Raw genomic sequence first — 25,214 nt, forward strand, 5'->3', positions numbered from 1 at the left:
AGCACTGAAACAGATTTACCCAAGAAGACTAAAAGCTGTAATTGCTATAAAGGTGATTCTACAAAGTGACTCAGTGGGATAAATACTTCAGTAAACAAGATTTTTCAATTTTTGTATGTTTTGTGATACAATACAGTGTCTGTTCTCTGTGGATACTGTTGTATAAATGAAGGGAAAATAATTTTAATGCATTATACACTCTGGCTGTATTCTGAGTGTAACAATATTTGCAGTCATTTGAGGGGATGAATACTTTCTGAAGGCAATGTTCATTAAGTGAATATATTTTCTAATTTAACAGTGCATCTAAAAGAGATATGAAATCAAAAACAGTTTAACACTTTGAATGTTACTTAAAATGAATGTCCCCATATAATATTGGTCACTTTAAATATATAATTTTTTGTCATGTGATTATAGGGATATCATTACTCAAAAATAAAACAAATTGTACTTTTATATTGTAGGGTACATACTAATTTTATTATCATAATTTTAAATTGCATTTTTGTAAAATCAAAAAAATCCTATTTGGTTAATTTGCTGTATTATTATATTTGGAGGGCAGTGTTGACCACTGTAACTAATGCCCTTTCTAACATCTTTTTTAAATTGTTACTTAATCACTGCAATGGATTAGTATTTAAATAATTACAACTTTCCTTCACTGTCAGCAGCTAGGGCAGTATCAGCAGCATGCACAAATTTCCTTGGCTGTTTAGCATTGATGCACAAATTGAAATTTCCTGGGGGTAAGATTAAGAATTTAGGGCACATCTGAGTCAAGTTCTTGATTTGCAGATCTCCCCATTAAGATCTAGATCTGTGAGGAAACTAAATAAAATCCTCAAGGCCACAGGTAGAACATGCAAACTCCACATGGAAGGTGCCCTAGTCCAGAATCAAACCCAGGATTTAAACACGGTGAGGCAGAGGCAATAGCTTTCATGCCATCATGCTGCACAAAAATATATGACAACACTTCAAGGTGAATTAAACATATTGGATTGGTTTATCTGTTAAAACATATTACTGTTCAGATGGTTGTAGGCCAAAGAAGGAGAACAAAAAGTTTTGTTCTTCCCTCTTGTCCATTTTCTAATTCCATGACAGTCCATAACATTAGCAGTGCTTTATCTATTATATGTGCATCATCTGAAGTCTGTAGTGAATTTTTAGTTTGAAAAATATTAATACAACCTAGAGAGTGGATACCTGTAGATCTTGAAGTTTACTGATTTAAGTGTCTGTGTAACAATAACTTTGTATCACGATCAGTGCACTTCAATGCTGATGTGCTTCAGATTTACACCAAGTGAAATCACAAGCTTGTCACTTTTAAAGTTGTTTTGATTTGTATCGCACATTAGCCTATGCTGTCTAACCCTGGTCTGTTAAAATATGCTTAAGATGTTTACATCTTGATACAGTATCTATTAAAAAAAATGTGTTTTCGTTTTATGTTGGGGGTTTTAGTTTTAAAAGAAAACAGTATCTGTGTTGGACTAATGTCGCTTATGTATTGTGGCTATTTTAGGGATGAGAGCATAAGGCAAATATGTATCATATTGTTTGACAAAACAAGAAGCAAGATGTATAGAAATTAGTCCAAGTGTTATGTAAATTGTGTAAATACTTGGAGAATATGCTGTTTTAGAAAACAAAAAATATATAAACACCTAAACCAGTCTGCAAAGAAAAATTATTTTTAATAAATCATAAAAGATCAACACTTTCTCACTATAATCACTGCAATATAATTTCCTTTTGAAATTCATTTATTGCTTACAGATTCACTCAGAGAATGTAGGACACAGCCAGGAATTATATTTTAATTCACTTCCATTTCTTTTTTTTTACTTCACAAGTGTCTTTTCAAAATAAATTCCATCGTAAAGTGGTTTATTAAGTGAAGTGACAAGTCTTCAGAAAACAGAACTTCAGAGATTATTAATCAATATGCAAAACAGATGTGATATAAATGTAGACCATCCAGTCCTTCTGTTATTTCTTTCTGCAACCGCTTTCAAACACCTTCACAGTCTTTCCAAAAGATAAAAAGGGAAAGATCAGTTGTGACTAACTTCCCTATACAGTATGTACCAAACTTAAAAATATATTTTTCTTTCATGATATACTGTATACACACATAGTTTTTGTTTTAGCTTTATGATTATACAGGACAACTTAACATTGTCATGGGTACAACCTTGTCAAATCAATCTTTCTTATAGTACCTTTCATGCATTTCATGCACAGTGCTTACAGGAATATGTACAACAGATTTACGGTAAGTTTTCTTTTGTATTATTTACAGAGCCTTTTCACAGCAAAAACTAAGGACAGAACTTAAGTTTGAAATGAGTCTGAAATAAATCTACATTAAAGTTTACTTTAGAGATGACTGTAGGTGCTGGTTAAAATGAAGACCTCTAAGATATCAGTGAACATATACAGTAGCTGAATGGCAATATAGGCAAAAGCATTCAATTTCAATCTTGCAGATTTTTCTTTTGAACTCTTGAATATCCTTCAGGGGCTTTTCCTGTTTCCCTAGATTCTAATCTGAAATTTTAACTGATGTAAAAATTATGTTATCTTACCTTTAGTATTTAAATACAGAATATAAAAAGGGAATATGGTAATTTGGGTCCTATTTCCTTGTCTGATTGCTCATATAGTACTTTGTTGATCCATTACCTGTCTACTGGCCTGGAAATAATAATAGTACCTCAAATCCTGTATTTTCCAGGTTTATGTTCCTACTGGTCTTAATTTGGAACTCAAAACAACACTGACAAATTAAATAATTCAGGTGGCCTTCAAGTCACCAGTATACTACATTCAAAATTGTTCACTTCTGTCTGTGTATTTGTAAGCCACATAAAATGCAGTCAGCTAATTTCACTAACAAAATGAATTTCAGCTAACAAAAAGAGAGCTAACAAAAAGAGATATTAAACCAAAAACAAACCAAAACATCTAATACTGTATATCTAATACTGTATATCTAACTGCACTATGCACTATGAATAGTAGTTAGAGCTTTGGCCTTGTAACTGGGAATGATGATTTACCTGAGTAGAGCACTGTTGCTGTATAAAATGTAACTTGCTTTGAACAAAAGCATCATATCAAGAATTGAAAAATTATAGTTTACAAAAATAAAAGATTTCAGTTCCTGGTCTTACTTTGATTTACCTGTTCTTTTCTGATCAAACATTAAGATTTGACATAGATCCTTAATCACTAAATCATCTGTGAATGGAAAGTTTTATTACATCCACACTTGGAGCCCAGAAATAAACTGCTGACTTGCTGCTGTAGAAATAACAGGACCAGTGCTGCTGAGTCAGGGAAATGTGATGAAGTTGCCCAACAGATCATACAGAGCAGAGTTACAAGTATAACTCAAGCCACAGGCCTGTCAATGGGAGAGGCCACATTTTCTCCAATTTAGTGTATGATCATGTACAATTTCCAGTCAGGGGGCATTCTTGCTTCTCTTTACACACAGAGACTTGTAGAAATTAAATAAATTATATACTACAGTCTAAACAGTGCTATTTAAAGGTTAAAAATGAAAAAAAAAACACAGCACAGACGATGAGAAAAAGCATTTTATAAGTGTTGAACGCTGAAAAATTTAATACATTTGTATTAAACTTTTTAAAAATACATGTAGCCAAATTAATTTGACTCATTTTTGGTAAGCATCTTTTATGAAGTTCAAATATTTCTATATTTCTAATCTGTTACTCTCACTTGTTGCTTTCCAATGTAGCAGTGATGGAAATTTTAAAGTTGTTGTGGCATGTAAATCAAAGCAATATTAATCAAACTGATTTGCTTATCTCTTAAAGGGGAGGGAAGTTAAAGGTTAAGCAGCTGAAACATTTCTTTCATTTGTGAAGGTCTGAATTCAAATATAGCTTCACACATTCACACCATTAAACACTAAGCATGCATCACGACGTGTCTTCCTATCTTTGTACTTAGTTCCCTGACATTTTCTGATCAAGCAAATGGAGAGAAAATGCCCCTAGACGTATACTTCTCAACACATGTGAAGCATATGAAGTACAGTATGAATGATGGATGATTTAGTGACAACTTTAAAAACACTAAGATGGTCCTGGAACTATAGGACCATGTAAAAACCCGAAATCTATTCTGATCAATTTTTAATTTTTAATTATTCTTATTAGGCGAATGTAACCCTGCGTACACTAGCAGATACATTAGACCCGCTATTCAATTCCACAATTTCTAAGCATATTAATTAATCCAAAGGTAGCTCTTTTTGGTATGGAGCAGAAAGAGAAAACCTACTGTACAAAATTATTTTATGTGAAGGCTGGTCCAATGAGGTTCTGCACAGTTTTTGGCTTTACCAAACAAACAAGAAGGTACCTTATGTTTATAATTTACCAGCTTGAACTGGACATGGTTTGTATTCTTTTTGAGGTAAAAAAGTTGTAGAAAAATGTGAAAGCCAGTCCAGACCCATACTCTCATGGGATTGTGTTCATCTGAATTAGTGATGAGGGTAAAAGGTATGTGGGATAGCACAACACGTTCCAAGCATGACAATCTGCTTTACCATTTGAGACACACTCTGTTTCTTTCACTGACCTTTATAGTGTATGTTCCGATGGGAGTCTATTTGCTTGCAGGCGGCTGGACTGCTAGTAGAGGAAAGTGGATTAAATTCACAGATTATTAGGCTTCAACACAATAAAAGTTATAACTTAGACACGATAAGCATTAAGAAAAGGTCAAACATGCACAATAATACACATTAGGAATGAATGAGGGCTGTTAAGAAATTTCCAAATACAGTCAAGTGCACATAAATTAGAGATATTTGGGGGAAAATATCTCAGGTCACCCTGGTATGATAGGTTTAAATATATTTAGAACAATAAATCAATGAGAAATCAAATCTAAGTTATTTTTAGGAAATGTGAGCAGGGATAAAGTATATCTGTTAACTGGATTAGATCAATGTCTCAGCCCAGAACTATATTCTACATTACACAATATTAATCCAGTAATCCAGCACCTCATAGGAAGAAAAATATTTTTATTTGCATTGTCAGATTGCTCATTTATATATCTTTACATGCAATGAACAGAATTACATGCTAAGTGCACATTTTATGCAGCCTTTTTAAGATGTGTATAATTTTGGATGTATTTTTACACAAGCAACATCTTTAAAGAGAGCATCTTCAGGATTCATCTTTAGTCTAAGGTAGTATTGCAGTAGAAGTTAAATTCTTTAAAAATCTAATATGTGAGATTCAGAATCATAATCTAAAGATGTGTTTTGTTGTAATACCAATTAAAGTGTATCTGATTCTTGTACCTGTCAATAATAACCACCTGCTTATGTATTTGTATGTGTGCAACACAGGGTCCATTAGAAACATTTGTCATTGTTCAATGTAGGCATTTAAACTCCTAATATGCAAGATTGATTAATTAATGTAAACACTTCAAATGGGCTTCTCCTCTCATTTGTAACCATTCTTATGTTCTTAACATGGTATTTCACCAGGTAAATGTATAAGGTGTGTCTGACCACAGGAAATATTAAGTGCCAACCTTTTAGTTGGCATAAAAATATACTTTCATACTTTCAGTTACTGGAGATGGACCATTGTAGCTGGTTGATGCAGACCTTTGACCTTTGTGTTCCTGATTGTTGTATAGCCAAGGTCCAACCAATTTCACTGCTAGGAGAAATGTGGCACAAACGGACTCTCACCATCTCCAAGAAGTTAGTTTTTGCTGGTGAGTTGAAATCCAGTCCATTTTTATAAGATCATAAGTTTATTTACTTTACAAAAGCTCATTGTTGAGCATCATAAGAGGGTTTTTTGATTGACCAAAGACTAGTGTAGAGGCTATAATGTAGGGATTTAAATTTGTATGTAATTTTGAGTGAAAATAATTCTAAAGTGTCCAAACCAAATCTAAAATTACTAATTAAACCTATTTATTTAGAGGACACTGTATCAATTCAGAAACCCTGTTACACGTTGCTGGTGTCAGACTCTTTCAAAGAAATTGTATTGTATTATGATTATGATTATGATTAGGATTATGTTTTTAGTAAAACACTACTAAAAATAGATTTGCCAGTCAAACATACTATAGTTTTGGAAGTCAGAACTGCGCAAAATCCAAACCTCACAACGCTAGCTTGGAACTGTCTAGCTAACTAGAAGATACGGAGAGAGCTGTGTCTAAATATGGACTGGTATTTGCGACGCACAGCTAGGGAATGATGAATGTCATTATGGCAGATTGCTCACTACTCTACATTTAATGCTCACTGATTTCAGAAAGCAAAGATTTTAATTTATTAGTAAACAGTGTTTTCAAACACTGCTTCCAAATGTTGTGTGTCACCACAACACAATGCGACACTGTTCAACGATGGCCAATATATTTTGCAATTTTTAATTTCATGTCCATGATATGACATAACACCATGAGATTTAAAATGTAATTACTACAAACTGTGAAGTTCAGCCATTGTGAATTGTTTTAATTGTCACAGTTGTTGTGAAACACGGGCAACAACCACTAATTTGTAAAAGACTTTTCATTTGACTTTACCTTTGACATCAAGCTTGCAGTCAACAGTAGCCTCCCCCAGTGCATTGGTAGCTTTGCAAGTGTAGACACCCCCATCAAAGGTGGAGGGCTTTCGGATCTCCAAGGTGCACAGGCCCTGGGTGGTTAACTGCCTGTATTTGGGATCATCTCCAATCACCATCTGGTTTTTCATCCACTCAATCTTGGGCTAATGATGGTAAAAAAGACAAGACAACAGTAAGGATACAGTAGACAATTAGCAGGAATATAACACAAGAATCAGAGAACGGGGATAGATGCATTGATTTCAAGCTTTTATCCTTTACATTCCTCACACTTACATTTTTAGTTTATAATTTTGCGATAAGTTAACAAGGGAAGCTCAAGAGAAGTGTCAACATGCGTTCCAAGAAACATAGAACTGTCTGGAGTTTAGGGTTGAAACCATATTAAAAGGGAACAATCTACCCAGCCTTGTTAAAGCCAGTACCCTTGCTTCTTTCAAGAAACAGCTAGATGAGATCTCTGGATGAAATATTTACTAACTAATGGACTAGAAGTAGCCTATAATAGTTTGTAATTTTTCTTATGTTTTAAAATATAAACAATAAATGGTATTAATAAATGTTTTGAATAATAAACAAAGCATTCCATTTATGTTAGAGTGGTTCTCCTGATATTATACACGGAATACTCTTTTAATAAAAATACTATGGAAGAATGATGTAGAGTCAGTTGTGTGATATACCAATCAATACATTTCATTTTTAATAATGTGTATAAAATTAAATCTAAATAGGTTTCTTCTTTAAACTCCTAATTTCCCATATGTTGTTTATCCTCACAAAAAGAATTCCCCGGTACACTACTTTGTCATTCTAGATGTGATTCCACTGGAGACAGCTTTCCACTGTAAACTTGTTTTTAGCCCCCTCACTAAAAAGGGTGAGAGGAGTGGTTCCTACAAAGGGCTTCTCAGTCATTTACAGCCTCTGAAATGAACTTCTGCCTTAACCCAAGCTCTTGAACACCCTACAGTAACAGCCACATTCAATCCAGATCATGACTTGCAGTGTCCAGGCATTACTATACTTAGGGCCACTCCTAGCTTTTTGGGGTCTCTAGGCAAGATCTTGAAAAGGGGCCCCTCCAGTCCACAATTTGCACAAACAAGAACAAGAAGCACATTTTTTTACATGTAAGGTAACATGTAATAACAAGTAATAAATAAGAACATTTAAAACAATAAATTAACAAGATCTCTGTTACTTCAAAATCAGAGCAAATTATAACCTATAAATGATTGCACTGAAACCTTTGTAGAAAGGAATTGATCCAATATTAACGTAATTAAATCATACATGCAACCAATAACAAGGGAGGTGAGATCAGTAAGGCTGAGCCGATGGAAAACTTTTATAAAGTTTATAAAAACATTCTATAAAACAATTCACATAGAATTTTGAGAAGGAAAATCATCAATTACATCTTCATTCGATAGTAGTTGACCCAATGCATGACTGATGGTCAGGATGGCCAGTCCTCTGAGGCAGTCTTGTGCCATGGTTGACCTTAGGTATGTTTTAATCAGCTTGAGTTTTGAAAAACTTCTCTTTGCTCCTGCCAATTTAACTGGGAGAGTAACTGCAATCCGAAGGGCTACAGGTCAGATGTTTAGCCAGGTGACCCACACGGCATTTGTAGGAAACATGAATTAGTTAACATCTCAAGTAGTCTACATGTCCAGCTTTTGGTAACCAAAGTACTTGAAAAACTTGGGAATGGCAGATGCCTGTGCATTACTGAAGGAATCCTTCTGCATTTCATGCTGTCCATGTTGACCCGAAATTACTCATTTCCTAGGTTCCATGGTGAAGATGAAGGACTGCACTTCGCAATGCCAGTTTATATTTTATCTCATATTTTAGGAAGTTAATGCACAATCATTTATCCATAGAGTTCACATTTCTGGTACTAACTGTACTAACTTCCTGACTGCATGCCAATCCTCTAGCCTTCTTTTCCTGACTTCCAATGATACAAAAATAAAAAAGGGAAAAAAACTCACTTAAGCATTTGTTTGCACTTGTAGATCCACTTTAGTTTCAATGCAAATACATTGGGATCTCTTTTTTACAAAGAAACAATATTGTCTCATTATATACAATATTGTCTCCTGTTATTAGTAATGGAATTAAATAAATCCAAATTGCTGCTTTTTTCAGATATAGATACATTTATAACTGGCAAACTAACTTTCTTGTCTTGGCTTGTCTTTGGAGGCAGTTACCTTTGTTTGCTTATGCAACTAGTACAACTGTATGAGTAATTCGACATGTGCAAAGCTATTGGTCCTAATAAAGCTCTACTGAACCGAGGGATGGAAAATGGCTCATCTGTGCAGTGCTATTTTTTTTATCTGTAAAGTCATCACACTTATTCGGCCTGCAACAAATGTATCTCTTCAGCCGCCTGAAAACCTGACTCCTATGTTCCCTGGAATATGAAATGTAATAACGCACAGTTGCTTTAGAATATGTTCCAGCTTGAAAATTGAATAACATGGTTATTCTTACTTACCATCCTTTTCTTGGAATAGACTGATGTTAATGTAGTAGATCAATATAACCAAATAAAAAAGAAGAAATTATTTTAAAAAAAAAACTTTTGCAATTGGTTGGGTGTCTGTATTCTTAAAGGCATGGCTATACATCTTTGAAAGTTGTTTAATTACAAAAAGCACAGAAAAACAATCCCACAAAAAATGTAAAAGAATTTCAAGTACTGTAATTCACAATGCTGCTATTTAAGAATGATAATTCTCAGAGGATGAGATAGAAATGCTGTGTATATTTTATGAATTTGCCTTTGTACATAAATACTTGTATAGAATGGTTTAGTTTTGCTTTAATAACGTGTCAGCTCCCATCAGTTTTACTTTCTACCATTTTAAACAGCACACTCTGATCTCTTCTTACATTTTACCTTCCCTGACTATATGGGAAGTGCTCAATAAGTCTAGCTCTTTACAGATAAACTACTGAAATCCTAGAAACGTTTATTTGTGACCAGCAGACCTTAGCTCAAAGAATTGATTTATCAATTTACTTAATATTGACTAGATTTTGCTTTGGTTTCACTGCTCTGCAGATGACACTCAATTGCAATTGAGTTCTGCACTTTACGGTTGCCTTTTAGGTGCTGAGATGTGGACCAAATTCAAATTCAACTTTAAGATAAACCAAGACTGAGCAACCTTCACTTCACAGTTGATGACTTCAGTGTTGTTGTTGACAGTAAAGTACTTTGAGTTCTTGAAATGCATTTATTATTTCTTCAAAAGCTTCAATCTTATTGTATTTATTTTTCTATTTCATATTTGAGTCTTATTTGAGTTTTATAGTCATATTGTTCTGTAGCCACACTTCACAAATTGTTGGTCGCATTCCAAGGCTAATGTGCCTCTTTAAAAAAGGAAAAATTAAGTGTGTAAAGCCTTACCTTTGGATTTCCCCTCACAGCACACAGCAGCTTGGTGGTGTAGCCAATTGTAGCACACCTGTTATTCAGTGGCTGTGTGAACTTAGGAGGTTCATTGAAGTCATGTTCCTTGTGCTCTGATGGTTTGTAAAGAATGCCTGCAGAAAATATACAACAGGCAGCATTGTGACTGAAGACAGGAATGGTGTACGTAGAGGTATATCAAGCAGTGTGTTAAATTTAGCTGCATTTTTTCATTCAAAAGGAAACTAAGAAGCTATTGAAAAGGTCCTGTATAAAACAGTCTGTAGTATGTCTTTCAGATGTGAGCTTGGAGCTGTGAGTGGAAAAGCACTGATGGGTACAATGGCCATTTCTTATCATATAATTTAACTTATTTTCATTTTTCTTGTCATCTTCATAAAAGACAGTTCATAGCCAAATGTCAACGTAATGTGTAGAGTTTTAAAAGTGAAGATTAATTTTCTCATAATTAGTTTCACACTTACTGTTTTCACTGAGAGGCAAACATATTCCATTATGCTCCTAACTCCCTTGCCTGTATATGACAGTTTATCTCCTTTGTCTTTATTAGACAATCCCCTGAGACTAGAAATAACTTCTGTTTCTTTTCTATGAAGCATTGTTGAAGCTATAGTATCCTTTATGTCATATGTTGACCAAATCCAAATGGCATGGATTCTACAAAATTTCAAACTTTCAAGTGCAGAATTAAATTAAACACTTTTCACAATCAATAACACGGTCTTTACATCAGAATGAGGACAATGAGAAGTCCACATAAACACCTTTTAAAAAAAGCACCTTCTCTAAGCTAACTGCTATATATTTTATGTTTATAATGCATATTCTTACAATCTACATGTTATACATTGCACTAGCATAAATTTATTTTAATTGACATTTGTGCATAGTCCTGGAAAGTTTTTAAAATTGCTTGTTTTTTCTGTAAATGCAATGTAAGCTAACAATGTTATAATCAAGATCATATATGGTAGCAATACTTTTTTTCCCAAATATTCCTTATCAGTTTTAAATGCATAGATGACAGCCCATCTGTAAAAAACTAAATCTAAAAAAAATCACTAATGGGGGATCTGGGGCTCCATTTGCTGGTAACGTCTTGTGGAATTCCATGAATGTCTAGTATCATACCTCAACACTGTACCTGTAGTAGTTTCTAGGCTGCCATGCCAAAGCCAGCAGCCATATCACCCTGCAACTCACAACTGGCAACCCACTGAAGCTAAGCAGGTGTGAGCCTGGTCAGTACCTGGATGGGAGACCTCCTGGGAAAAACTAAGGTTGCTGCTGGAAGAGGTGTTAGTGGGGCCAGCAGGGGGTGCTCACCCTGTGGTCCATGTGGGTCCTAATGCCCCAGTATAGTGATGGGGACACTATACTGTAAACAGGCGCCGTCCTTCGGATGAGACGTAAAACCGAGGTCCTGACTCTCTGTGGTCATTAAAAATCCCAGGGCGCTTCTCGAAAAGAGTAGGGGTGTAACCCCGGTGTCCTGGCCAAATTTCCAATTGGCCCTTACCAATCATGGCCTCCTAATAATCCCCTTCTATGAATTGGCTACATTACTCTGCTCTCCTCCCCACTGATAGCTGATGTGTGGTGAGCGTTCTGGCGCACTATGGCTGCCGTCGCATCATCCAGGTGGATGCTGCACATTGGTGGTGGTGGAGGGGAGTCCCCATTACCTGTAAAGCGCTTTGAGTGGAGTGTCCAGAAAAAGCGCTATATAAGTGTAAGCAATTATTATTATTATTATGTTGAGAGCTCTAAAAACCAGTTCTATAGATAGACTAGTACTAGGCCCTGTCTCACCTGTTTTCTGAACATAAGCCAGAGTCTTTGTTACAGCTGCGTCCTCACTCAGGCCACACTGGTTTTCGGAGAAGACTCTGAAGGAGTAGGAATTGCCCATGATGAGGTCTGAAACTGTACAGTTTAGCCTGTGATAGTGCTCCAGGACAGTAAACCAGTCCTGAAACCAGAAAAAAAACATTATGAGCTCCTGAGCCTGGTAATTCTAAATATAGATGTCAAAGATATACAGACTATAAATACAAATATTAATTTCTGGAATTCCTTGAAGAACTGTCTTGAACAAATGCATTTATCAATCAGATTGTGTAATCTGACATACACAATCAGATTGTATATTAAGTAATGAACTACAAACATTACTGTACATTAATAAACTACACACTTCATAAGTAAATTCATATATAGGGGCCACTTTTATATATAAAAAGACAATATATGCAAATTTCTTGTGCAATTTTCTATGCAATATTTGTTTTCTTAGACATCAAGAAAGAATTTAGGATCCTCCTATTTAAGTATTCCAAAGCAAAAAAATAAAGTATGTTATTTACATTTGGATTTTCTTGATAATTTTCCTGCTACTCGTACAAATTTTGTTAAGTGAATTGTTCCCAGTGTCTTTCTCACTTTCTCACTCTGTGTGTTGTTACCAGCTGAAGCAGTCAGCACTGTTTTTACTGCAGTAGCATACAGTACAACAGCCACTATGAACTCAGTGAAGGCTTTAATTGCTTTATATAGAGGGCGAGGATTCATTTCATGTCAGATTTGGTTCACAACAAATTTGTTTTTACAGTACCTTATTTCAAAACCCACTCTCTTAAAAGGTAAAAAGGTGTCCACTTAATGTCATTTCCTATCTGCCAGCTGCCTGCTCCCCACCATGAGAGGTATTCACTGTAAATCCTGCCAAGCTTTCCTACCCTTCATGCCAGGTCTCTGTCACAGCCCTGAGAAAATCTATATTTCACTGCTGTAAATGACTCTGCATTCCTCAGTACTACATTTTAATTAATGTTAATAAACAACATATCAATATTTCTTGGGCATTTTCATATGGCTCATAAAGTTGTTTCTCATAACTGTTCTATTAAAAATATCTTCTGAAAAGATTTAAGGTAAATTGAGACTAAATGGAAGTAGTGCAGAAATATCTATTTTTGGACTCAAAGTGATGTCTACATACAAGTGCGTGGAGTCCTATGACTTAGTCCTCAACTTAGTGCAATTAACATACAATTCTTTAAGAGAATATTAAAATATATATTACTATTTAGATAATATTATAGTAGATAATACTATTTTTTACATTTAATAAAATAGTATGTAATAGAAATTAAACATCATTAAAAATATAGTGATTTTACACATTACACATTGTTCACTGTATGTGCATTGTAAAACTGCACTTCTCTCAAAGTGTCTCAGAGGTGCCCAGTAATAAATTTACAGTAACCTTTTTTTCCTTCAAAATAGAAGGAAATACATTCTGTTCTTTCCACCTATTTTAACAATATAAAAGATTATTCCATGCTGAAAAGAGAAGAAAAGAAACACTTTCGGCTGTGTTTCAGCTGTTGAGAAACACACATTTTGGCTGTGGAGCCTTCTTCTCCAAAGCCGAAATGTTGTATTTCTTTTCCTTTCAGCATGGAATAAACTTTTACTTGTTCCTTTGTAGCCTACACATGCTGACACAGCTATCTACTTGAATTATTTTAACAATGTTAACAATTTTAACAATTAGTCCTGGTGATATTAGAACTTTTGTATATATAAACTATGTATATTTAAAAAAGGGTAATAACCTTTATTACTCACTTTAAACTTGTTGTCAGATTACACAAGGACATGGAGCTCATAAACCAGAAATGAATGAAACTGTTGTTAAAAGAGAGTCTAAGCTACTTATTGTTTAAAGGTCCTTGTTAAATTCAAGCTTTGAATTAGGTCTTTGGATCATCTTTTAATGGGTATGGACAGAAAAAGTACTCACTCCGGTCTTTTTGTCAGCTTTCTGGACTGTGTAGCCAGTGATTTCTGTGTTTCCATCATCCCTGGGTGGGGTCCACTCCAGGGCGGCATTGAAGCCCCACACATCCACCAGCTTGATGCTCTGGGGAGGACCTGGCTTCTCTGCAGAATGACAGGCAACCACTATGTTGGTATTCACAGAGATTTTTTACAGCTTTCTGTTTCTGACCAAAAAGTCTGCTCCAAATACTTTCTGAAGATGACAAACTTTTGTTCGCTTTTGATATCCTGATATTTTTATATATTTTGTTCGCTCCCGAAGAACCCATAAAATTTTCAACGACTGAGAAGAGAAAATATTTTTAACTAGTATTTTCCATATGTATAGTCTTATCTCATGGTTCCCTTTCATTTTTTAATGAGATAGATTAGCTTTGTCTCAATATATTTGCTTAAAGTGTTAAAAAACAGTAGTTTAGAAGAATATGACATTTACTGCTGTAAATATCTTAGTACATGTTAACTAAATACTTTTATATGCCTCTACAGTACATACCTCTACAGTAGGTACTTTGTGTACATACTGTAGCGCACAAATGTCACACATATTCCTTTTGCTAAAAGAGAAGTGTGTTGTATGGACAGTGTGAGGTAGAGTCAGTTGCTTTTTTCAAGCTTAAAGTTGCTTAAATATGACATGTACAATAAAACAAGAGGTGGATTTATAATTGAGACTGACAAGATTTCAGTACTTAAGTTACTCCCCAGTATAGCAAAGAACACTAATAGAAAAAAAAGGCACAGAAAAGTACTTTGAACATCTCATCACCCACTAACACAAATTTGTGTTTATATAGACAAATATGTGAGCATATATACTGAGCAGCAACTTATGACGTGTGCTTCCGTAAAAATATTTTGGATATTGATTAAATTAAATTTTGTACATTTTGATTGATTGATTATTAATTGACCACGAGCACTAAATAATCTGAGTAGAAAGGGGGGTAGATGTAATGAGTATATAGTACTTTTTTATTTTAAGCCTAGTGAAAAACAAGAGAGAAGAACACAGGAGGAAACTAAATATACCCTACTTATCAAGAGAATACTGCCTTTGTGTCATTGGAATGTTGGAACACCAAAGATGGACTCCTGTTCAGCAATAAATCAAGATTTTGTTTTGCCCAGTGTAAGAATACCAGGGGAAGGGTCATTTATAACCGGTATTTCCGTAACGAAACACTGGATATACTCGATATAGACCTAAGCATGATGGCCGCCAAGGATAAACAGCTGACCCGCTGTTGGAAAAGATCCATGCGGCAAAACAATAAGACACAGGTGAGCTGCGTCAGGAAACAGAATATAAATGCCCCAGAAACAGTAAGCCGGCGCGGAAGCTGATAAGGTGAATGCGTTTTGGAGGAAGGAGAGGTTTAGGATTGTGCTGGAAAGAAATAAAGAATAACGGACTACGGGATATGGGTTATGACGAAGATTTACGGATTACGACTTGGATACGGTGCGGATTGGTAGGGACATACGGACTTGGAACTTTGGATCGTTTAAGGATACTGGCAACAGATTATGGAACGGAATTGGGAAACGTACTGACAAAGAACAAAGATGATCAGTGTGGTGTGAGTTATATCCCTTTTACACCTGCTTTTCCCCCGGCGACACTACACCAGTTTGATGGATGTCAGCGAGTGTGGTACAGAATATGTGATTGTGCAGAAGAGACCACTGGATGGGAAGGTTGAGGTGTTGATTGTCTGGGTAGGAGTGTCTGATTGCTACAGACCTTTAATGCTTAATTTCAAACTGACTGCATAGTGCAATACTTATCATGTTTTGGGACCTCACTAGCTGGCCTTTCAGTGGATTCATCTTGACATGCCAGCAGGACAATGTGTGTAACAATGGCATTCTCTAACAGGAATACTGTGTAAGCCTCAATCGTTACACTTGATTCCCACTGAACATCTACAGGATAAGCTGGGATGATACGTGGCACTGAAGAGTCAGAAAATGAACTGGCATATGGTTGTCCAGAGTCCATGAAAGGAATGAAAGTAGAGCCAAAAAAGAATCTCGGGGAAAGACAAAACCTTGATATACCAGTTAACTGAATGTTTTATACCTACAGTAAATGCCAAGAATATTAGGAACACAATACAAGAAAAATAATCTACTACATTACCAGGGGGTTACAATGTAATTGCAGTCACTGAAACACAATGCAATGTAATGAATGCAATACTAGTCTGAAAAGACAATAAACGTGGAAGAGGTGGAGATGTAGCAGCATCAAAAGCATTCAAGCATATGAATGTATGCTAGATAAATCAAGTGTCTCAGACAAATCAAGTGTCTCAGACTCTATAAGGGACAGAGTTTATTCTTTCTTTATTCAGCCTTTATTCTCTATTCTTCCTTATAAGAGAGCAAGCCTATATTAACCCAGTCTTCCAAACAGGCAAAAAAACTATTAGGGATCCGTGACCATAGTAAGGCATGTTCTTAAATATTTACTCCAAGACTAAACAAATCAAGGTTCATTGGAATAATGGAAACAAATAATATGTGTACGATTAACATATTTTCTTGATTTGGCTCTGTGGACACTGGTCCTGCTATAGAGGACCCCTATTTGATTTCCTATTATTTATTTATTATTCCTATTCCTATTAGGTTTCATTACCATCATATGTTTGCTGAAACAGGCTGATCCGAGTCACTCACCTACAATCTGAATGGCAATGGTAGCCTTGTCCTCCAGGCTTTCAATCTTCACTGTTACTTCGTACTTGCCAGAGTCCTTCCTCTCACTCTTACGGATGAACAAGATGGTGTCTGTGTCACTGTTGCGCACACTGGCCCTTTTAGGATCCAAGGGCTGGCCATCCTTTGTCCAGATCACCTGAGGTTTTGGTTTGCCCTGTAGGTACAGCAGCAAGGTTCAAGACTCTGATTCCACTCAGCAAGCTGATCACCTAGGTCTGTGAACTCATAAAGAACATAAAATGTACCAGGTTGATATCACAGAATACCACTGTTTAGTTCAATTAAGTGGTCTTGTACTTAAGTGCATATTAGGTAAATATGAAAATATTCCATCTTATAAAAGTAATGTATTTGTAAGATGTAATTGTTTTTCATCTCTGACTCAAATTTGGAACTCAAACAGTGCAATGACAGTATCTTAGTACCACCTGGGAGAGATACACCTCCCACCGATGACATTTAGTATCACAAACAAAAGACAGACATGGGCAGGGTTACTACTGTATGCAAAGACGTTCCTTGTCATGATCATGGAGCACCACTGTATTGTCACAAAGAATGCATAGCCAGAACTGGAGACTGGCACAGTCTAAGAGCAGGCAAGCCCCTTTGTACAGTGGCTTTTAGCAGAGACCTCATAGCACACATATTACAGATGTTTCTATGCATGGAAACCAAGTGGATCTTAAGCAAGATTCTTACATGGAAAGGGATGACAAGATTGACCTGCTCGCCCACTTTCTTGACAAAGGTCGTTCTCAGGTTGCGTGGAAGGCGAAGTTTGGGACGATCTGAGATCAGAAAAGGAAGGTAACCAAACAAATAGTTTACAAATCAAAGGTTATTTTAATTTAACCTTTACATGATCTAAAAATAAACCATCTTATCTTATCAGAGAGGGCAGGAACAATGGTCCCTGACAACAATAATTCATCTTGATTGTTGTCATTTTAAGATCTGATTGACATACAGTAATTGTACTATTTGCAATAGTAATACATTAAATTGACTAGAAAAACAACTTTTAAGCAGCCAATGGAACATATTAAGAGCTCTGTTAGTTAAATTAAAAGGAAAACTCAGTAAAAACTCAGGCTAAACAGATGCCAGTTTTCACTGGTGTTAATTAAACCCACACTTCTCTGTCTTCTGCACCTTCTCTTCTCCTGGACCTTGCAAGAAGATACAGCATATTTGTCTGGAGCTGGTTCTTAGTGTTATGATTTCAATTAAACAAACATAAACCATAATCAGAAAACAAAAGAAATGTATTAAAGATGCACATGGCACAAAATGCAATATTAAGTCATTACCCACTGAAATACAGTGACTAAATTATTATTTTTATCACATAGCTAAATCTTATTTCCTGGCAGAAATTGAAGATGTAATTGCTATAGTGATTCAGGCACTGTCTTCTGACACTTCTGTGTCTAAAAATAACCACCTGTTTTTTTTAATAAATACATCTACCTAATTTGGAATCACCAACTGTCTCTATACATCTGAATTATGGCCCCTGTTCTTACAGGTGGAGAACAGAGGAGAGGTGCATCTCTCAACAATGGCGTTGTGAGAGAGTCTGCTCAATGAGTTCCAACACTCCCTCCAGCAGCACTGAGACAATTCTGCACAGTCGGAAGGGAATCCAAGCCACAGCTAGAGACACACATATATCCAAACCATTGATCTTCGACACAACTCAGTGTGCAATCAGTACGGGTTCAACACCCTGTGACTCCCAACACAGTCATTTCCAAGATCCTTAAAATTACAGTATAAACAGGAATATAAATCTTGAAAGTTCAATATCTATATTAAGAGGTCATATATACTACAAATAACTGGACAGTTCCCTTTGCAACACATGCTGAAAAACTAAAATTAAATTTAGCAGTCATATACATCTTATAGAAAAGACACTGACCACTTTTTAATATTTAATAAGGTACAAAAAGTGAGTTATATTATCCATCCATTTTCTAACCCATTTATTCAATAGAGCGTCACAGGGGAACATGAGTTATATTGAATTTATTTAAAACACAAAACTGTGGATTTGGGGAAGAGAATATATTTTTAAAATTATTTTGTGTATATAGGAAGACCGATTATCCAGATATGCATCCTCATTTATTGCTTAGCTTAAATAAAACAGTGTGTTACTAAGTATAGTATACCAAATCAATACATAAATGTCACATAATGAAATTTTAAAATATTTAATTTAAAATGTTATGTGATGTAACGGATAAATGTGTCTGATAAAATGTGTTATCTGAAACCTTTCCATTGATCCAAAGAACTTCCAAGCACGAAAGTAATAAAGAATACAAATACAGGACAGGACAAACATTCTACTCATAGACACAGGGCTCTATTTTCAATCTGATGGAAAAGGTAGTTCTACCTATCAAATCACTATAGGCCCTAGTGACAGTTGTGCACAATGTGGCTTGAGGACTGTGTGATTAAGCAAATCTGTTATAACTATAAATGTTCCTGTCATGCTAATCAACCAACCACAAACAAGTGCAAACCAAATAAAGCTGCATTTACTGTTATTACCCAAAGGTCTTGTAAACAGGTTGTTTGCAAAAGAACATTGTGAACGCAAGGTAAAATATGAGGTAAAAGAAGAAGACTGTGGTAAACTTGAGAGGTTGCTTGGCAAATTTATGATGAACATACTATATATAACAGGTTTTACAATTTTCCACCTTAGGTATGAATGGTTTCTAGTGTCTAGTTTAAGTAGAGCAGAGACCTTGGCATGTTTAAAGATAAACAGCAAATCCTAGGGAGGCTCAAGAGGCTTATGTGATACATGAGGTTGCATGTCCGCTATTTGCTCTATATGGAGTCCCCTGGAATTTCACCCCCTACAAACACTTGTCACTATCACTCTTATGGGAATACTGAAACCCAACCCACTTAAGTGTGCATTCCATCAAAGGATATGGTGTTTTGCAGACCTTTTATTTCTTAAGCCTTGTTAATAGCCATGCTTCCTAGTTATCTTCCAAGAATTCTGGTAAAATTCTTTTCAGAGTTGTTTTTTTCAGGGAAACAATTCATAATGTGTCTATGTTCAGACTAGCCCAGGCAAAAAAGTTTGCACACAGCCATGCACTACACAAACGTTTGGAAGGGCTCTACCCATTACTGGACTGTAGCAACTCGTGTAATTTCTTAGTGATCTTTTTTATTTTTTCTGGTTTAGTTTTAGCCCCTTAAATACAAATCTCAACTATTAACATGCTGCATGCTCAACAGTGCCTTTCAGGGAGGTAGGCCCAGCAATAAATATATTTAAATAAGGCAAATGCAATTCAGGGTTCAGTGAGATTTGTGGAGGAGATAGAGAGCGTATAATTGCAGGAACAGGGTGAGAATGATATTGTCTTAATCTACTCCTAGTTGGAGGACAATTTAAAAAACAGTATAATTTATTTTATTTAATTCCAATCAACTCCATTCCAGAACTTTAATATAACCAGCTCCTTAATAGCTATGTATATTCTGCTGAATATTAGTTGCATAATCAAGGATCTGGTTATAGCAAATAAATGATTTACATGTTCTAAAATGAAGCACACTGGAAAGGACTGAAAATTGGATAGACCTGCTCTTCATTGGGAAAAATCAGTTATTTAATATTTCTAGACTTGATGTAGCAGTTAAGTAGTTCAATTAAATCAATGAGGTCTGACATGAAATGAGAACCAGAAATAAATGTATTGTAGCACTCAAAGATCACAGTATTGTGCACCTGTTCTAATGCTTCTGTCTGTCTCCTTTAGTGCTGTCCAATGGGAACTATTGTACACAGGATGGGATACACTCTTGATGGACTCAATGGACTCAGTCCATTGCAAGGAACACACAGACACACACACCAGGGACAATTTCATAGAAGCCAACTAACCTACCCGCATGTCTCTGGACCATGGAAACCAGAGCAAATAAAGCAACACACAAACTTGGAGAGAACATGCAGACTCCATATAGATAGAACCCCAGGAACTGAGCTTAGGGACCCAGCACTGCAAGTCAGGAATGCTAACCACTACGTTTATATTCTTCAAAACTAAAACTTCAAGTTTTTTTATTTTCATATAACCATCAGCTTTTAATTACTTTCTTGATGTTTCTTGATGTTCCTTGAATTACTTCTTTAATGTTTAAATTGTGACATGTTCTTGCTGTTTAAATCACATGCAACTAATATTAACTGTTTTAACATTCGCTGTTGTAGCATATGGGTAGAGGTGTTTGTACTGTACAAATATAAGGAAATTACTCACTGTGGATGTAGGTGGATGCTGCACATTTATGGTGGTGGAGGGGAGTCCCCATTACCTGTAAAGCGCTTTGAGTGGAGTGTCCAGAAAAGCGCTATATAAGTGTAAGCAATTATTATTATTATTATTATTATTATTATTATTATTATTATTATTATGAATTACTGTGTATGGAGATAACATGTTTGTATGAAGCAAGTGGGTGTGTTTGTGTGTTTGGTTTGTCACAACTTCCTAATGGTCATACAGGTCAGGCAAGAAGATGGATTAGGAAGTGAATGAGCATTTGGCATGATATAGGAGCCCAGAACATGGCCCTGCCAAAATGACCGATTAAAGGTCGAGACAAAATTGCAGCCTGAATATAGTACATATCTAACACAACATATGCAGTCACATGGACAACTAAAACACCAGTTCCCCTAGACAAAATGCCTAAGGAAACATACTTTGTTCCCATGCCTGGAGAAACATACACTACTGTTTTAGCATAGTGTTATTCTGTGCCAAAAATGTGCTTTAGATTGTTGTTTGCAAACTTCACTAGAAGTTTTTTCTTAAAAAACACAACACTTTTTTCTCAAACACTAAGCAATGTGATAGGAAACCAAAATATCATGGCATAGCCTCAAGATCAAGTATTGCTACACTATTAAAATTTGTTCCTTTGCCAATCTCTCACACTTAGCTTTTTATCTTTTCAAAAACTCTTTTTGCAAGAACAGCTCATCAGCAGAGAGAAATATTTAAAATGGGTGAAAGTCAATACATTAACATAAGAAGAGTAAGAATTGAGCACAATTCTGCAGATACAAATTTTTTAGCAGTCACCCATTACATGAAACTACAAGCATAAACTTATGTGAAATACAGTATGCATGAAACTTGCATGAATCTGGAACGTGGAGGCTTGAAGCTTGAAGCACCTGAAGGTGCTCCTTACAGCTCTTGGGGCTGTAATCAACACTCACCAATGATCTCCCGAATTACAACAGGCTGTTCGAGGACAGCAGGGGCGCTGGCTCCTCCGGGGTTGACAGCCTTTACGCGGATGTGCAGTTTATCACCAGCGGTCAGGTTTTTGATGACATAGCGGTTGGAAACAATGACTTCTTGGTTAGCTACCACCCAGTCTTGAGCTAGAGAATGAGATAAGAGTTTATATTAGAGGACTGATTATGAGAGTTTTCAAATCAGAAAGTGGTTAACTCACTCAGGGCACTACTAGGAGACAGAGAACATACTGTATATATGATACATGCGTATGGCATCTTTTATTTTCTAAAACAAATATAAAAAACACAAGGCTTGGGTTTTAACTTTTTTTCTTGTTTTTTGGAGGTTTAACAAAATTTACAATAAATACAAGGTTTTGCCTATATATACTTGGCTATGTATTAAATCACATATTTGAGTTAAAAACACATGCCCTAAGTACAGTATATGCAGGTTACATTTAATAATTACTTCCTCTCATGCAGTTAACTTCCCAGTATTATACTTGTTCTTATTGCTGATGCACTTGCGTTATTGATTTGAATCATATATCAAATGGTTTTAAAATTTAGAAATGATCACTTTCCCCTTTAATAATCATAAGTCAAAGCTTATTATATGGATTTGTTTTTCGTGTATTTTATTTAGTTCAATTTCAGACTTTACTTATTCTATTGGCGTTTATTCTGAGTTCTAAATGCGTGCGTGTCTCTCAGATACAGTGACAGCGGCTCTAAGACAGTCTTCCAAATAGGGACAAAAATCCGGCCGGGAATCAAGCTGCTGGTGACACATTCAAGACAGGTGCAACCGATAAAGCTGCGCTGCTAAGAAAATTATATTTTTTCATTAATTTTACAACTGCATTCAGAGGGGTCATTGGTCAAGCTAGCTAACATCTAAAAAAAGGTTTAGTGAAACGACACGTGTTAAGTCAGCTATTTTCATTGAGCCTATACATTGAAATCTGAAGGCTTTCGAAATTTTGCCCTTGCTCTGGGTTGGATATTAATTAACACATGAAATAATATTGCTATTAAACGTGAAACTTTAGTATGAACATTCTTAACTGTTATGATTGCAATTAACGTCTAATTTATTTCCCAAATAAATTTTTTAAAAGCGTTAAGTAAACTTAAAAAAAATAAATTCCTATCATTATTCGGTGTCTTAAATTCATTCATTGAGAGCAGAGTACCTACTGTAACACGCTACATTACGGAATTTAATGAGTCCAGAGAGCTGCAAAGTTTGAAGTGCAGTATCCACAATCTTAACAGGTGCTTACAGTGCATCTAAAGAATCTGCTGAGTGCCTTTCAGTTTAAAAATGTCTTGGTATGGAGTGGGTGGTTCTGGAATTCGTTTCCCGAGTCTAATTTTAGTTTATCTAGTAACCTTAAGGAAAATCTTTACATAACTTCCTCATAGTAGCGCAATTAATTAGTCTGCAGAGTCCTTCTAAAACAAATAACATTGCTCTGCCAAGATATGGCATGTATTCATTGTACACCGTGAATCGATCTTTTAATGTTCTCAAAAAGCTGCGCTACGGTCTTCCCACTTCTAACCGTATTAACTCATGCAACACGTCACATTTTTAATTGTCATTAAAATATCTCAAGTTGAATGTTAGGTACATTTTCTCCCTGGCAACACTTTAATTCTGGTATGAATAATATTTTAATAGAATAGTTTCTATTAAGATATTACCATTAAATTGTGCAAGTTTTAACATTCCAGTTTGCTGCAATTAACTGCTGTGAGCTCCAATCAAAATGTACATAGTAAATAGCTACAGACATCCTTTAGACGTGGGCCTCCTTATATGATATACATGTTAATTAAATTAAATTGAATAGTCAAGTCATTGCGGGTATTGTTTCTTGTATTTGCGTATCCGAGGGTTTGTGATCGTTGTTGTATTGGTGACTCCAGATGTAAATACGTTATATAAAGAATAGATAGCACATCTGAACTTACTTCCATCTTTGCAATATTCCACTGTATATCCATCAAGCCCCGAGGCACCAATATTCTCCGGGGGTCTCCATTTGATTGTCGCGGAAGTATCGTTGACATCCTCCACAGTCAAACCTAGAGGCTCAGAGGTGGGCTCTAGTTTTCCAGCAACAACAACAAAAAATATTAGAATATACCTTATTTCATAATATTACCTTACAAAGACATCCATTTTCTTGACTAGCAGCAAAATGTGAGTTTAATATTTATGAAACCGTTAAAAATTGTGTCGTTACACTTTAATGCTGAACTTTTAACGCAAAGTTTGAGCTGCAAGTCAGCGGGTGAAACTTTTTTTTTTCTGAGGGGTCTGGCTGCTTTTACCATCTTTTGGCTTTTCTTGCTCAGGAGGTGGGGGTGGTGGAGCTGCGAGTTCTTCTGCAGGCTTTTTCTCTGCCGGGGGAGCGGGTGCTGCCTCGCCCTCCGCTGGTGGGGCCGGAGCTCCTTCTGCAGGAGGGGCTGCTTCAGCTGGAGCTTCCGCAGCCGGCGCAGGTGCGGGCTCTGCGGGTGCAGGTGTGGGTTCAGGAGCAGGGGCGGGTTCAGGAGCAGGAGCGGGGGCAGGGGCAGGCGCCGCCGGTTTCTCCGCTGCCTTTGGAGCTGCCTTCTTGGCGGGTGCTTTCTTGATGGGGGCAGGTTTGGCTGGCATGGTGCTTGAGCAGCCTGTGGGACAGCCAGTCCTTTGGATAAAAGTCTCCTAGAGGGCTTGTCATCTTTATATAGGAGGTGACTTTAAAGAAAACGATTTTACTTAACTCCGCCCCTTGCCAGCTTTAGCCTATATATAGCAGGACACAATCCTTAACCTCTCTTTGACCAAGTACACTAGAATGGCAAATTTCATTACACGGAACGCTACGTTTTGGACAGAGATGACTAGTAATGGTGCGCATAAATTGAGACACATATGGATAAATTATAACTGTACTTGTACTTTTAGCTTGGTATACTTGGTTTAATATTGGTACTGTATACAATTTAATTTTTCTCTAAATATTTCACAAACATTGATGTGTCATTACATATGTTTATATTACGTTCAGAGTATTTCAAATGGCGAAAACGAAGGTAGATGTTTATAGATCACAACATTCAAAGTTCATAAAGAGGTGCAATGCTGCATTATATTGGTATGTTCATTTTATTTGTACAAAATTCAATTAGAGTGAGAAGCCACTTAAAG

General features: G+C 35.9%; 1 protein-coding gene and 1 long non-coding RNA gene across 5 annotated transcripts in view; both read right to left on the reverse strand.

Annotated features, from left to right (window-relative positions):
* Positions 1 to 25,214, reverse strand: part of LOC148658504 (uncharacterized) — a 340,797-nt gene that overhangs the window by 301,657 nt on the left and 13,926 nt on the right. The window lies entirely within an intron of this gene.
* On the reverse strand, positions 1,691 to 24,740 carry mybpha (myosin binding protein Ha). 4 transcript variants are annotated; one of them, XM_088639791.1, is made up of 11 exons: positions 24,359 to 24,740; positions 23,996 to 24,130; positions 21,989 to 22,156; positions 17,416 to 17,504; positions 16,672 to 16,867; positions 13,946 to 14,085; positions 11,947 to 12,106; positions 10,111 to 10,247; positions 6,631 to 6,817; positions 4,636 to 4,685; positions 1,691 to 2,047 (listed from the first exon to the last, which is right to left on the reverse strand). In XM_088639791.1, the coding sequence occupies exons 1-10, from the start codon at positions 24,678 to 24,680 to the stop codon at positions 4,663 to 4,665; spliced, it is 1,557 nt and encodes a 518-aa protein (XP_088495917.1). In that variant the 5' UTR covers positions 24,681 to 24,740; the 3' UTR covers positions 1,691 to 2,047; positions 4,636 to 4,662. The 4 variants fall into 4 exon arrangements, with proteins under 4 accessions (XP_088495917.1, XP_088495916.1, XP_088495915.1 ...); XM_088639790.1 differs by having other exon boundaries at positions 1,691 to 2,043; positions 4,632 to 4,685; XM_088639789.1 differs by having other exon boundaries at positions 4,636 to 4,688.

Source organism: Lepisosteus platostomus, chromosome 7, assembly GCF_059453375.1.
Source record: "Lepisosteus platostomus isolate fLepPlt1 chromosome 7, fLepPlt1.hap1, whole genome shotgun sequence".
NCBI classification, from domain to species: domain Eukaryota; kingdom Metazoa; phylum Chordata; class Actinopteri; order Semionotiformes; family Lepisosteidae; genus Lepisosteus; species Lepisosteus platostomus.

Excerpts from the sequence above, each read along its gene's own strand:
- mybpha (XM_088639789.1), bottom strand. The coding sequence starts at position 24,680 with ATGCCAGCCAAACCTGCCCCCATCAAGAAAGCACCCGCCAAGAAGGCA. Across the intron at positions 24,131-24,358 it reads GCAAGAAAAGCCAAAAGATG|AGCCCACCTCTGAGCCTCTA; the intron begins GTAAAAGCAGCC and ends CTGGAAAACTAG. Across the intron at positions 4,689-6,630 it reads CTGCAAGCTTGATGTCAAAG|CAGTCCAGCCGCCTGCAAGC; the intron begins GTAAAGTCAAAT and ends TTCCTCTACTAG.